This window comes from Dipodomys spectabilis, unplaced genomic scaffold (genome assembly GCF_019054845.1).
Source record: "Dipodomys spectabilis isolate Male_0828 unplaced genomic scaffold, ASM1905484v1 ptg000092l, whole genome shotgun sequence".
In the NCBI taxonomy this organism is placed as follows: domain Eukaryota; kingdom Metazoa; phylum Chordata; class Mammalia; order Rodentia; family Heteromyidae; genus Dipodomys; species Dipodomys spectabilis.
Window position 1 is genome coordinate 1,810,875 of NW_024870769.1, and position 14,882 is coordinate 1,825,756.

The 14,882-nt window shown below is 36.9% G+C and overlaps 1 protein-coding gene across 2 annotated transcripts in view; it reads left to right on the plus strand.

Annotated features, from left to right (window-relative positions):
- Positions 1–14,752, plus strand: part of Klhl7 (kelch like family member 7) — a 58,233-nt gene extending 43,481 nt beyond the window's left edge. For both annotated transcript variants that reach the window (XM_042684983.1, XM_042684984.1), the window contains exons 8-11: positions 2,264–2,504; positions 6,053–6,254; positions 12,914–13,011; positions 14,243–14,752. In XM_042684983.1, coding sequence (XP_042540917.1) covers positions 2,264–2,504; positions 6,053–6,254; positions 12,914–13,011; positions 14,243–14,526 — 825 coding nt within the window. In that variant the 3' untranslated portion in view covers positions 14,527–14,752. The remainder of the gene's footprint in view (positions 1–2,263; positions 2,505–6,052; positions 6,255–12,913; positions 13,012–14,242) is intronic.
- The last annotated feature ends 130 nt before the right edge of the window (positions 14,753–14,882 follow it).

Genomic DNA, 14,882 nt, shown 5'->3' on the forward strand with positions numbered 1-14,882 from the left:
AAGAATATTTAAGGCTGGGAATGTGGCTTAGTAGTGGAGTACTTGCCCAGCATGCATGAAGCCCTGGGCTTGATTCCTTAGCACCACATAAACAGAAAAAGCCAGAAGTAGCACTGTGGCTCAAGTGGTAGAGTGCTATCCTTGAGCAAAAGAAGCTCAGGAATAGTGCCCAGATCCTGAGTTCAAGCCCCAAGACTGGTAAAAAAAAAAAAAAAAGAGAGAATTATTTAAATATAGGTTTATGAGTTTAGGCAAGTTCTAGCCTTCTGTGTCCTGGTCTAAAAACAAAAAGTTTAACTCTCATTATTTGTGTAAATATCTATTCTTTTTGTCCAATTGTTTTTCATATCTCTGGTCTTCTTCAGTTTCTCACTATCATCCTTAGGTTCCATATGTAAGTGTATACAGACTTAACATCTTTTTATTTCCCTTAACCTCTCTAGAGCTAGCCACATTATTTTTTATATTCTACACTTCTGAGCACAATGAACTTCATTGGTGAGAACATTTTCTTAAATGAGTATGTTCTCACATTCTGGAATTTGATGTGATTTAAACTGAAATATTCTCTACTGTTTAAAGATTAAGTTACATTTCACAATCCATGTGTATACAACTTAATCCTAGCTGCTTGGGAGACTTGAGATGAGGACAGTGTAGGAAAAAGTTAGAAAGACACCTGTCTCAACCAACAAACTGTGCCTAATAGTATACATCTGTGGTCCCAGCTCTGTGGCAGGGGTTGTAAGAAACACAATACCCTATCCAAAATTCAACTAAAGCAAAAGAGGCTAGAGGCATGGTTCAAGAGGTAAAGTGCCTCCTCCTAAGTATAAGGCCCTAAATTCAAGCCCTAGTATTGAAAACAAAAACTACCTACATATCACAGGTTAGTAGAGACAAATATGTTGAAGATAACTTGACAGTATGCTAACATGAGAATTCTTCCTTAAGATATATTTCTGCTCAGGTATTTTCAAGGATTATATTTAGGTGAAGTTTCACTTTGACACTGAGTTTTTATTTTATACTTGAATTTCTGATGAGTTAAAGTTTGGGTTTGGTTTTAGTTTGAGAGTAGGGAAAGAAAGAACATTTTATGACCTGATGAAATATATGTGATCCTCAGGAGTTCCCTTGGAGTTGGTTTCTCTAGTCATTAATAGCTGAGAAATAACCATTTATATGTTATTTGTCACTACTTGAACCTAATTTTATCAAGCAGCCTGCTATAGCACATCCAGTTTCCTACCCCAACAATGCAGAAGGTTTTTTTTTTTAAATCAAGCTATCCTGTTATTGTTGAAGTTAAGCCACAAGAGTAGTTTTTCCTGGTCTGGGTGGTTAGCTCAGTAATTCAGCACTTGTCTAGTACTCAGAAGGCCCTACGTTCAGTCTGTAGTACTGATTAAACTCAGGATATGATATTATATAATAAATACTACATCATATTTTTCCTAATCACTGATTAAATCTCTTCCTAAACTGAGTTTGTAACAAGTTAATTTTGGGTTTTTTGGTTTTTGTTTTAGTTGTTTTTGTTTTTTCTGATGGTGGGGCTTAATTCCAGGGGCTAGGCACTGTCCCTGAGCTTCTCTTGCTCAAAGCCAGTGCTCTACCACTTTAGCCAGAGTTCTACTTGCAGCTTTTTTTAGTAGTTTATTTGAGATAAGAGTTTCACCTTGATTCCTACCTACCTATCCACTTATCTACCAGATATCCATTTTTATATCTGAAAGTAAATCTCATATTTTGTTACACAATAAACCTAAAATTTAAAAAGACTTAAATTTTTCTTATATATAATCTTCACAAAGAAGACATATCCAAATATATTTAAGTTTACTTCAAAGCTATGAAAGTTACAGAGTAACCATGTCCTTCCTTTACCGGTTGCCTCAACTAGAATTCTGAAGAATCACAGATTAAATCAGAGTACAGTCTCAAACCAAATGTTTGTATATTCTAGTAAGACTTATGTTTTAGAAAAATTTTTATTACTGTAAAAGTGGTCTATAGAGATGCTCCAGTACATAAGTTAGATAAAGGGTACATTTCTTTTTAACCCCTTACCTGGAGCTCTCCCAGTTTTTCCCTCCTGTCCCAACCTACAAGTTGTATAGTTCATTTTTGACATAGTGTCTAGTGAGGATCACCGCTGCATTTGTTCACCCTTTGTCCTATTTTTGGTACATTTTCTCTACCAATGCTGTCTTTTCTGGTTTCATTTTCCCTTTTTGAAAGTTGTTCCTTTCTGCTTTAGGACTATAGCTGGACGGACATTCGCTGCCCCTTTGAAAAGCGAAGAGATGCAGCATGTGTATTTTGGGACAATGTAGTGTACATTTTGGGTGGCTCTCAGCTTTTCCCCATTAAACGAATGGACTGCTATAATGTTGTGAAGGACAGCTGGTATTCCAAACTGGGCCCTCCAACACCTCGAGATAGTCTTGCTGCCTGTGCTGCAGAAGGCAAGATTTACACATCTGGAGGCTCAGAAGTAGGTAAGGCTTGTTAATATTTTTGTTCAAAGGAAACTCTTTAAAGCCAGCTGGCTTGACTTTCACATCTAAATAAAAATTGATCTTATCCAGATAAGTCCATATCTAACATATTAGAGCCCATTTCGTTGAAGATATACCTTAATCCTTGTAAATTACTAATTTACAAGACTGTTGCTTCATATGTTGTTAATTGCCCACTTTTATTATGGGACTATAACAATTGGCACTATCTGAATTGTAGTTGGGAAGTGTTTTGGGTGTTTTTTGTTTTTTGTTTTTTTTTGTTAGTATTATTTGCTAGGTTAGACTTATAGACCCTTTAAAAACCCTATATACTCAAGCTTTTAAAATCTGTTTTCTTTATGTTTCTTTGTATTAGAAGAAAGATATAACTGTTGGTTTTGTTGTTGTCAATATGTATGTGTTGAATGTTTCAATATGTATCCCAGGTTGGTCCTAAACTCCTGATCCTCCTGCCTCAGCCTTCCTTGTGCAGGCACTATGCCCAGCTCAGTAATACCTTTTCATTTGCTTTCTTTAACATTTCTAATCTAATGATTTATGTGGTCATTTATGCTTATGGGTCAGGTCAGGTTCTCATTTGTAAGTATCCAATAGTCTTTTGCTAAATAAATGTTTTTTTCAATGAATATTCTAGGTATAGACTAGACACATAGTAGCTTTAATATACTCTCATCTTTTCAAGTTATTCCGTTAATTACATAATGTTATTAAGAAGAACTAAGAATATCAAGTAAACCCTTAGCTATGGAATTTAAATATGTTAATTTTTTAATACGTGTGTATGCTGGTACTGGGTCCCAAATTCAGAGCCTTGTAGTCTTGTCACTTAGCTTTTTCTCTCAAGCTGATGCTCTGCCACTAGATCCACACCTCTTCTTCCTTTAACTTTCTTTTTTAGTGGTACTAGCTTTTTGAGCTCAGGACCTTGCACTTGCTGAGGAGGCACTCTACTACTTAAACCATGCGCCTAACACTTTACTTTTGTTATTTTTCAAGCACTCTCTACATCCAGGCCGGTCCTGGCAGATATCTTCCTATTTACATGTGTTACTGCATCCATTTATTTGTTGTTGTTATTGTTTAAGTGAGTCTCTCAAACTTTTTGCCCAGGCTAGCCTTAAGTTAAGATCCTGCTATTGGCAGATTACAGGCTGTGGCTCACGCCTGTAATCCTATATACTAAGGAGGCTGAGATCTGAAGATCACGGTTCAAAGCCAGCCTGGGCAGGAAAGTCCATGAGACTCTTAGCACCAGTTAACCACCAGAAAACCAGAAGTGAGCTACGGCTCAAGTGGTAGAACACTTGCCTTAAGCTGAAGAGCTCAGGGACAGTGCCTAGGCCCAGAGTCCAAACCCCATAATGAACAAACAAACAAAAAAGATCCTGCTGAGCTATTATCTCAAGTGGCTTTTTTTTTTTCACCAGTCCTAGGGCTTGAACTCAGGGCCAGGCCTCTGTCCCTGAGGCTCTCTGTACTCAAAGCTAGCACTCTACCACTTGAGCCACAATGCCACTTCAGCTTTTTCTGAGTATTTTATTGGAGATAAGAATCTCATGGACTTTCTTGCCCAGGCTGGCTTCAAACTATGATCCTCAGATCTCAGCCTCCTGAGTAGCTAGGATTTCAGTGTGAGCCACAATGTCTTGGTCTGTGATTTACCCCTTTTCCCCCCATCCTAATATGGAGGCTTGAATTAAGGTCTGGGTACATTGTTCCTTAGCTTTTTCACTGGAATCCTACCACTTTAGCTACAGCTCCACTTCTGACTTTTTGAATGGTCAATTAGAGATAAAAAGTCTCATGGACTTTCCTGCCCTGGCTGAGGGCTGACTTGGAGCTCTTCAGCCTCTTGAATAACTAGGAATAGCCATGAGCCACCAGTGCCTGATTTGCTCTGTGATTTTTATATTAACCGAGAACATTATTTACTTTTAATCAGATGTGTTTTAAGTTTTTACCTTTTACTACATGTCAAATGAATACAGGAAAAATGATGATTTTTTAAAATTTAATCTAAATTTAACTTGAGGTGATCTTTATATTATTAAGTTTTTACTTAAGTAGGAGGACTTCTGTATGGTTGTTTTGTATTGTTTTTTGTTTTGTTTTGTTTTTTACTTCTTGCTCAGCTTGCTTGTTGGGCTGGCATTCTACAACTTGCACTATGCCTTTAGCCTGGCTTTTTGCTAATTATTTTTGGAAATTGAAACTTAAAGATATTTTTGCCCAGGTTATCCTCAAACTGTGATCCTCCTGATATCAGCTTCCTGAATAGTTAGGATTATAGGCAAGAGACACTGACACTGGCTAACAGCAGATCTTTAATATTTTCCATATACAATATGTTTTCCCCTAGTATCCACCAGCTTGAATCTACAAAATCAAAAAGATTTGTTTCATTATGGTCATTGCTGCTTTGATTTGTCTTCTCTGAACCTTTTCATATACATTGGTTGCAGTGAAGAGCTCTAGATGTCTTAGTGCTGTATTTAACAGTGAAAGATAAAAAGTAGTTTGGCAAAATACTAATTTCCTTTTTATTAGGAAAGGGAAAAGTGATCTTTAATAGTATGATTGCTAAGATTTTCTATTGAGCTACTACAGTGTGAAAAAGTTGCAAAACATAAATGTATAGTCAATATGCATCAGAAATGTAGAGACTTCCTAGGGACTTCCACTAAAGGAGGGACTGGTATCCTTCAGGGCTTACCAACCCAGTCACTAAGAACACAATCGCAAAATCACAATTACGATTTTGGCAGAGGTGAAATAGCTTTTAGACTAGTAAGTTAAGGGGCTGGGAATGTGAATTGGTGGTAGAATGCTTGCCTAGCATGCATGAAACCCTGGGTTCAATTCCTCAGTACCATATATACAGAAAAAGCTGGAAGTGGCACTGTGGCTCAAATGGTAGAGTGCTAGCCTTGAGCAAAAGAAGCTCAGGGACAGTGCTTAGTGGCTCACGTTCAAGCCCCAGGACTGGCAAAAATAATATATTAAATAAGCCTCAGAATACTATTAGTAATTTTCATGTTTTAGCTATGGTTTTCCAATCTATATAATATATATTTGAAATTTAAATAATTCTCAGCATGTTATAACTGGACTCCAAGACCTACATAATGTTTCTTATTTTACTTTTGAAATCAGACCAATATATCTTCCTAAAAGTTTACTACCAAGGAACTTTCCAACAGATGTTTTCTTGAATGTTTTCCAAGGACTATACAGAGTTTTAGCTTCTTAAAGTATTACTACATTTTCATTGAACATAAAAATGACTCCTAAATTTTTCCCTCCCATAACTTATGATGTAGCTCTGCTTATTGACTCCTAACCCACATACACAGTAAGTCAAGTTTCTATGGAACCCTCTTCTTTCTGTTACTTTTGTTTCCTTTGTTGGTTGGTTGTTTAGGTTTTTTTCTGGTTTTTGAGAAAGGATCTTAATGTCAGCCCGAGATAGCCTTAAACTTTCAATCCTCCTACCTCAGACTCCTAAGTGGTCTCATTCTTTACAGGAAATTCAGCTTTGTATTTATTTGAGTGCTATGACACAAGAACTGAAAGCTGGCACACCAAGCCTAGCATGCTGACGCAGCGCTGCAGCCATGGCATGGTAGAAGCCAATGGCCTCATCTACGTTTGTGGTGGAAGTTTAGGGAATAATGTTTCTGGGAGAGTGCTTAGTTCCTGTGAAGTGTATGATCCTGCCACAGAAACGTATGTATCAATTTAAAGTTCTAAGTTCACTGTTACTGTATTCTATGAGTTCAGTTGCATAAAGTATAAAATGGTAGAAGGGACCCATTTCAAGCATTTAGTTCTTATATTAAAAATGTACATTCACTTGAACAACCTGGACTCTTCCTTTGCACCTTCAGACATGCCCTGACTTTATGGGAACTCCTCTCTTTCTAGTTCTGCTTATGCAATAAATATCTGGACAACATACCCGATTGATTCATCAAATTTATAAAACATTTTTGTTTGGGAGATCAGGAAATAAAAGGGGAGTGAGCAGGAAATTAATAATCAGAAGTAAACTTTCCTTAAGTAGAAATATAACATATTGGTTTATGATATTAATATATCATGTTCTTGTTGGATACAATATTGTCTTTAGGATTTTCCTAAAATATCATTAGATTCATGTTAAAATTCTTAAATCATATGAGAAAACATTTATTTAGGAAGTAGTAGGGGTTAATATCAGGGTCTAATAATTGGTAGGCAAGTACTTTACCACTTAACATGTCCCAGTTCCTTTTTGTTTTAGTTTATCTTTCAGATAGGATCTTGTGTTTTTGCCAGGCTGGCCTTGGACTTATCCTCTTTTTTTTTTTTTGACTTATCCTCTTACCTCTGCCTCCTGAGTTAGTAGCTGAAAATTGCTTTATAAAAGGCAAAATGCTCAGTTGAGCTGAGCGCTGGTGGCTCAGGCCTATTTTCCTAGCAATTGAGGAGGTTAAGATCTGAGGATAGAAGTTTGAAGCCATCCCAGGCAAGAAAGTCCATGAATCTCTTATCTCCATTTAATCACCAAAAAGCTGGAAGTAGAAGTGTTACTCAATTGGTAGAGTATTAGCTTATCACTTGAAATCAGACCAGTTTCTCTTCCTAAAAGTTAAGCATCAGTGGTTCAAGCCTGTAATCCTGGCTACTCAGGAGATCTGAGGATTACAGTTCCAAGCCAGCCAAAAGCCAGAAGTAGTTCTGTGGCTCCAGAGATACAGCACTCACCTTGAGCAAAAGAAGCTCAGGGGCAGTGCCAAGGCCCTGAGCTCAAGCCCCAGGATTGGCTTTTTTTAAAAAAAGTTAAACTACCAATGAATCTTTTCAACAGATCTTTTTTTGAATCTTTTCCAAGAACTATACAAAGTTATTAGCTTCTTAAATTTAAAATGGTTTCCAAGAACTATACAGTTATTAGTGTTTTAAAGAAATAGTTTAACCTTGTAGTTATGGAGCCCATTTAATGTAACCAAATTTGTTAATCAGTGAATATGGGGTATTGGTGAATGCAGTGACATTAAAGATAATTCAGAAATAAAATAAGTAATATCTCAATTCTATGCCCCCATCAGAAAGAATGACATTGCCCTATTTGTTAGGAAATGGAAAGACTTGGGAAAATTATATTAAGTAAAGTAAGCCAGGCCTGAAGAAACATAGGTCCCATGGTTTCCCTTATTTGCAATAACTAGTATATGTCTGAGACAAGCAGAAACAGTCAGATAAGTTGATGTTAGGTGAAATGAACCCTAAGATATGTATTCAAATGTTTTTTTTCTTTTATGCAATTGTTTCTAGCACATTTATAAGATGATTTCTTTGTTGCTTGGTATGTTCCTCCCCCACAGTATAACCCCTGTTTTCACTGTATTTGATGTTGGTATACTTTGTGGAGGGGAAGGGAAAAAACAAATTGTTTAAATAGGAATACAGGTGGACCCATTGCAACAATGAGATGTACAAGATGTTATGTCGAAAAACGAACTTTACGACTTTGGCGTTCAGGGGAGGGGGAAAGGGGAGAGATGGGAAGGGATGGGAAGGGGAAACAAAGGAGGAGGCAACAATGCTTGATAAGAAATGTACTCATTACCTTGCTCACGTAATTGTAACCCCTCTGTACGGTATTTTCACAATTAAAAAAAAGATATATTCCCCTACTTTGAAAAAAAAAAGAATTTTTTTGGTGCTGTGACTTGAACTCAGGGCCTAGACACTCTCCTGAGGTTTTTTTGGGTTTTTTTGTTTTTTTTGTTTTTTGCTAAATACTAGTGTTCCACCACTTGAACCATTAGCCTACTTCCAGCTTTGTGTTGGTTAATTTAGGAGTCTCATAGACTTTTCTGCCTGGGCTGGCTTCAAACCACAATCCTCAGAACTCAGCTTTCAGTAGCTAGGGTTAAAAACATAAGCTACTGGTAAAGCCAGAGGTGGCTCTGTGTCTCAAGTTGTAGAATGCTAGCCTTGAGCTGAAATGCTCAGGGACAGCACCCAGGCCCAGAGGTTAAGCCCCATGACTGACAAAAAACAAAAAACAAAAAACATGAGCTACTTGCGCTCAGCTCCATCTATTTTTAAAGGATTTAAGGAAGCATAATAAAAGTATAATTTAATTTATTTGTTTTGGGGGATATTTTTGTTTTGTGTTCAGTGAATTACCAAGGAAGAGAAGCAAGTTAACATTCCTTGTTATTTATCTTTTGCTAAAGTGTTGAAACTAGAAATCTCTTGATATATTGCTTCCCAGTGTTTTCAGAGTATGCCTAGTAGTTGCCAGAGCTCATGCTATGGATACCTCTGTCCTTATCCTGTGTTTTAGTTTAGATAGATAGATAGATAGATAGATAGATAGATAGATAGATAGATAGATAGATAGATAGATAGATAGATAGATAGATAGATATAGACATAGATATAGATATATATACACCCTCATCTTGTCCCAAACCATGGGGGCACAGCAGCTGAACTCCCTCCATTAGGAACCTCTACCTCACTTCCTTCCTATAAGCCCTGTGCTCAAAACATGTTACAGCATACTACTTGGAAAGCTATAATCTGACTCATACTGATGACTAACCGTTTCCTCATTTCTAAAAAAACAAACTTGAAAGTGTAGCCAGTAACCAGTAACCTAAGCTTCTAAATTTTAAGATATTAATTCAGGTAGTATCAGTTTCTATCATATGTTCGTGTATACTAGCAGGGGGGGAAAATGTGTGAAAGGTTTCTATATCCTCTACCTGATCCAGGACAGGGAAACAAGAAGTTATTTTTCCTGGCCGGGAAGGTGGCCTAAGTGGTAGAGTCCTTGCCTAGCGTGCATGAGGCCCTGGGTTTGCTCAGTACTACATAAACATAAATTTTAAAGAAAAGACTTTAAAGTTGAGCTTATTTTTTAAAGTTTTTCATTTGATGCTGTTTTCTTTTCTTTTTGTCTTGTTTGTTCGTTTGTCTTTGGGAAGGTGGGGGACAAAAGGCAAACAAATGCAGCAGTGGTACTCACTAGATACTATGTTGAAAATGAATTGTACAACTTGTAGGTGGAAGTAGGAGGGAAAAACTGGGAAAAAGAGCAAGAGAAAGAGTGACATTGTCCAAAAAGAAATGTATTCTTTACCTGACTTAATGTAACTGTAACCCCTCTGTACATCACCTTTATAATAACAACTAAAAATTAAATTATCATAAAAATAAAAATCTACCTGAATATTCAGGTTCAGGAGTATGTAAAAACTTTCAACCAGTGGCTGAAACCTATAATCCTAGCTACTCAGGAAGCTGAGGTCTGAAGATTGAGGTTTAAAGCCAGCCCAGCAGGAAAGTCTGTAAGACTCCAATTAACCAACAAAAAGCTCTAAGTGAACTGTGGCTCAAGTGGTAGAGCACTAGCCGTGAACAAAAGAAAATTTTAAAATATATATATTTTTTTTTTGGGGGGGGGGGGTCTGGTCGTGGGGCCTGAACTCTGGGCCTGGGTGCTGTCCCTCAGTTCTTCAGCTCAAGGCTAGCGCTCTACCATTTGAGCCACAGCGCCACTTCTGGCTTTTTTTTTCTTTTTGCTTATAGTGGTGCTGAGGAATCGAACCCAGGGCCTCATGCATGCAAGGCAAGTACTCTACCACTGAGCCACCTTCCCAGCCCCTTAAAATATATTTCTAAAACCCTCAGGGACAGCACCCAGGCCCTGAGTTTAAGCCCCAGGACCAGCACAAAAAAAAAAATCTTTCAATTTACTATTTCTTTTGTTTATATTGAACTTGTATTAAACTTGAATTCTATATAGTCTTTTATCCTTAAATTTTCTTAAGCTAAGTGGATATAATAATTCTAAATTCTAATTCTAAAACATTAAATATCATGATTTCATTACTAAAATGATGTCTCACTAGGGATGTCACATGGTGGTTGAGCACTTGTGTAGCATACTCAAGGCCCTGGGTTCAATCCCCAGCAATAGAAAGAAAAGCAAAATGTGATTTAAACACTTGTTATTTTTGAAAAAAAAATTTCCAAACTTAGACTCTTTAAGTTTTTTGGCATTATTTGTTTAATTGGAAACTAAGAAATTAAGCCTCTGAAATTACATGACAGTTTTTTTTTTTCTTCTTTTTTTTTTATTGTGAGAATACCGTACAGAGGAGTTACAATTACATGGGCAAGATAACGAGTACATTTCTTATTTGGGTTTGGGGGATTTGTTTTGTTTTGTTTGCCAGTCCTGAGACTTGAACTAAGGACCTGGGCTCTGTCCCTGAGCTTGTGTGTGCTCAAGATTAGTGCTCTACCACTTGAGCCACAGTGCCACTTCTGGCTTTTTCTGAGTAGTTTATTAGCAAAAGAGTCTCCCAGACTTTCCTTCCCCCGGCTGTTTCAAACTGTGATCCTCAGATCTCAGCCTCCTGAGTAGCTAGGATTACAGATATGAACCACCAGCACCTGGTCTCCACATGACAGTTTGAGCAATATTAATTTTAAGAAAAGTTTCTAAACACTAAACTTCAGGTTGATAAGCAGGAGCAAAGTACATACTCTACATATACATATAGAAGAAAGAAAACATGCTCTTGCTTTAAATCATTGACATATTTAGAGAAGAAGGTGGCATGTAAATTGAATTTTTCCAAGCCAAATTGTATTTTCTTTCGTTTTGTTTTTGTTGTTGGTCATGGGGCTTGAACTATGGACCTGGGCATTATCCCTCAGCTCTTCAGCTCAAGGCCACCACTCTACCACTTGAGCCACAATGCCATTTCCAGATTTTTCTGTGAATGTGGTGCTGAGGAATCGAACCCAGGGCCTCATGCATGCAAGGCAAGCACTCTACCACTGAGCCACTTTCCCAGCCCCCAAATAGTATTTTCTACGTAGTGACATCTTGCCATGTGGAGAGACAGTGGAGATTTAGTACTTACTGGTTTTCCCAGGAAGTACTTCCCCATTTGTTTGTTGTTTTTCCATGTCAGGAATCTTACACTCTGGGCATCAAGCTCTCCTTGCCTTTTTCACTCAGAGCTGGCTCTCTACCATTTGAGTCACAGCACCACTTAGAGCTTTTTACTGATTAATTGAAGATAAGAGTCTGTTGGACTTTGCCTGCCCAGGCTGGCTTCAAACTGGGATCCTCAGCTCTCAGCCTCCTGAGTAGCTAGGATTACAGGCGTGAGCTGCTTGCATCCAGCTGCTTCCATTTTGTTGTTCTTTGTTGTCTTTTAGTATGTGTTAGCATACTATGAGCACCTGGGTTGCAGTACTTTCACAGTCACAGGAGTCAATCGTGAGAGTGTATACAGAAGTAGTGATTAATTTAAAAAAAAAATGGCCAACACAGTTGTTTTTAATGAAATATTACCTGTGAAACTAGTATCCTTGGACACTTAGATCCACCTTTATACTCTCAATTTCATTATTTGTGATAGTGGCTGGAACATATCAATAACAAGTTATTAAACTCGACAAAATGATAAAACTTTTAAAAAACTATTTCATAGTAGATCTAAACATGGATTTATCAAGGCCTACTGTGATGGCATATGCCTATAATCCTTGCATTTGGAAGGTTGAGGCAGAAAGATCCCAAATTCTCCCAATCTGGACTACATAATAAGATTTTATTGAAAAAATACATTGATAACAACAAAAAGTATGAATAATAACAAATGGTACTAACATGATAATTGAGGCTAATTTTAGGTTGTTGTTTGTTTACTAATACATATTAAGTAAAAACTACATGTGACAGAATTATCTTCCTCTACTTTTGTTGCCATTATAAAATATAAGAAATGGATTTATACAAAATACATATTAGACGGGTACCAGGGACTCTTGTGGTAATCCTACCTAGTCAAAAGAATAAGGTCCAGAAAAAAAGATTGGAGCCAGCCCAGGCAGAAAAGTCCACAAACTTCACCTACCAAAAAATAGTAAAAAGCAGGGTTAGAGGTGTGGCTTAAGTGATGAGGGAGTGCAAGCCAGTCAGGCGAGCAAGCAAGCTGAGTCAAGACCTGAGTTCATGTCCTTTATATGGTCTTTGTTTTTGAGACAGAGTTTCACTATGTAGCCCAGACTGGTCTCAAATTCACAATCCTTCTACTTCTACCTCCCAAATGCTGAGGTTATAAGTGTGTACCACTAAGGCCATTCTGTTTCCCATCTCCTGCCAGAATTAAAAGAAGTAAGGTCCCAAATGTACCTCATCTATTAAAAAAAAATTACCCATAATCACTTCAGCTTTTTCTGGACTTCTAAACATTTTATATGCACGTGACATGGTAGTAAATACTTAGTTGGAATAACATTTTCTTATTAGAGTCCTTTTACTTCCTGTAAATAAGCAAAGTAAAAACTTTCTTTTCTTTTTACAGATGGACTGAACTATGTCCAATGATTGAGCCCAGGAAGAATCATGGGCTGGTATTTGTAAAAGACAAGATATTTGCTGTGGGTGGCCAGAATGGCTTAGGTACATGATATTAACTCAATGTCCTGATAAGTTTACTGATAGTTTATTATTTTGAATTTTTTAAAGTATTTCTTGAAGTACATTTAAATATAATCCTGTTCCATGTATATGATTGTATCTGTTTCAAGGGTTTGTGCACCAACATATTCCAAAGTGAAGATATTAAACATTCATGTCTATGAATTGTCAGCAGTGGCTACCAGGCATTGTAACAATCTCATCATCCATGTGTCCCCCAAGGAATAGTATCATACCAGCTTAGAACTATTAAGCTGAACAAATGATTGAATCTTAAATTGTTTTAGCTTTTCAACGTGTTACAAAAAAAACTTTTAAAAGAGAAGTTTTAGTTAGGTCTTGTATGCAAGTTCTTTTTTTTTTGGGGGGGGGGGGGGGGGATCCGGTTGTGGGGCCTGAACTCTGGGCCTGGGCACTGTCCCTCAGCTCTTCAGCTCAAGGCTAGCGCTCTACCACTTGAGCCACAGCACCACTTCTGGCTTTTTTCTTTTTGCTTACGTGGTGCTGAGGAATTGAACCCAGGGCCTCATGCATGCAAGGCAAGCGCTCTACGACTGAGCCACCTTCCCAGCCCTTGTATTCAAGTTCTAATTAGCCAAGTTTTCTGAACATTTAAACATTGCATGAAAATAGTGTTATTTTTTAAAAATGGAAGTTAAATCTTACATTTTTCCTAGAAAATTGCATCCTAGAAGTCTTAAATATTTGTTATAAGTAATGGGAAATCTGAAATGCATGTTTAAAGGAAATTCACAAGTTTTATTTTATCAGAAAATGTAGCATCATTTTAGTACAACGAAGTACAAATAGCTTAAGTTAAAAAAAATTTTTCTCTGTCATTCTCATCCATTTCTGTTTTCTATGAGTTGCAAAATACAGAAAGAAAATAATATTTAGATAATTATAATCATAGTTACTCAGAGAAGAAATCCCACTAGCTTAAGTTTTTCATTTTTCCAGCATAGGTAGAATATTTTAAATGTTAACAAAAAAATCAGTATTTATAATTTTTAAAATTATAGATTAAATATCTATTGTGTTAATGTAAGAATAAAAATTCAGCTGGTGGGCATTTGGGTATTCGTTCTAAGATTCCTATAACCATTCTGTGTGTTTAAAATTTTTATTTTGAAAATTAGATACTGGAAAAATACACAAATGACTGTGACCTTGAGATTATTCATATAATTTTTGATGTTTTCTTATTTTGCAGGTGGTTTGGACAATGTGGAATATTATGATATTAAATTAGATGAGTGGAAGATGGTATCACCAATGCCATGGAAAGGTGTAACAGTGAAGTGTGCCGCAGTTGGCTCTATCATTTATGTCTTGGCTGGTTTTCAAGGTGTAGGCAGATTAGGACACATCCTGGAATATAATACTGAGACAGATAAATGGATAGCCAATTCCAAAGTCCGTGCTTTTCCAGTCACAAGTTGTTTAATTTGTGTGGTTGATACTTGTGGAGCAAATGAAGAGACTCTTGAAACATGAAAAACAAGGGGACTTGAAAACTCAGCAGAGACTCAAAAATATAACCACCACGGCTTTGTTCCAAGAGTTTTGGTTACAAAGTTCTGGATTGGTATTTTGGTAAAGGAAGTTTCAAGTGAGTGAAGGAAGATCCTATAAAATATTTCTTTTATATGGATTTCCTACTTAATTCAAAAATGATATTTAACTGGCTACCTACCCAAGAACATATTAGCCAGAAAACTTGGAAAATGATAAGCATTTTTCAGTGAGTTTCTTAAACAAATTTCTGATTTGGCAGAGTGGGGGATGCTCATCAGTGAAACAGCCTCATCTTAGCTCTAGATTCTATATTCCTATGTCATATACGTGCTCTG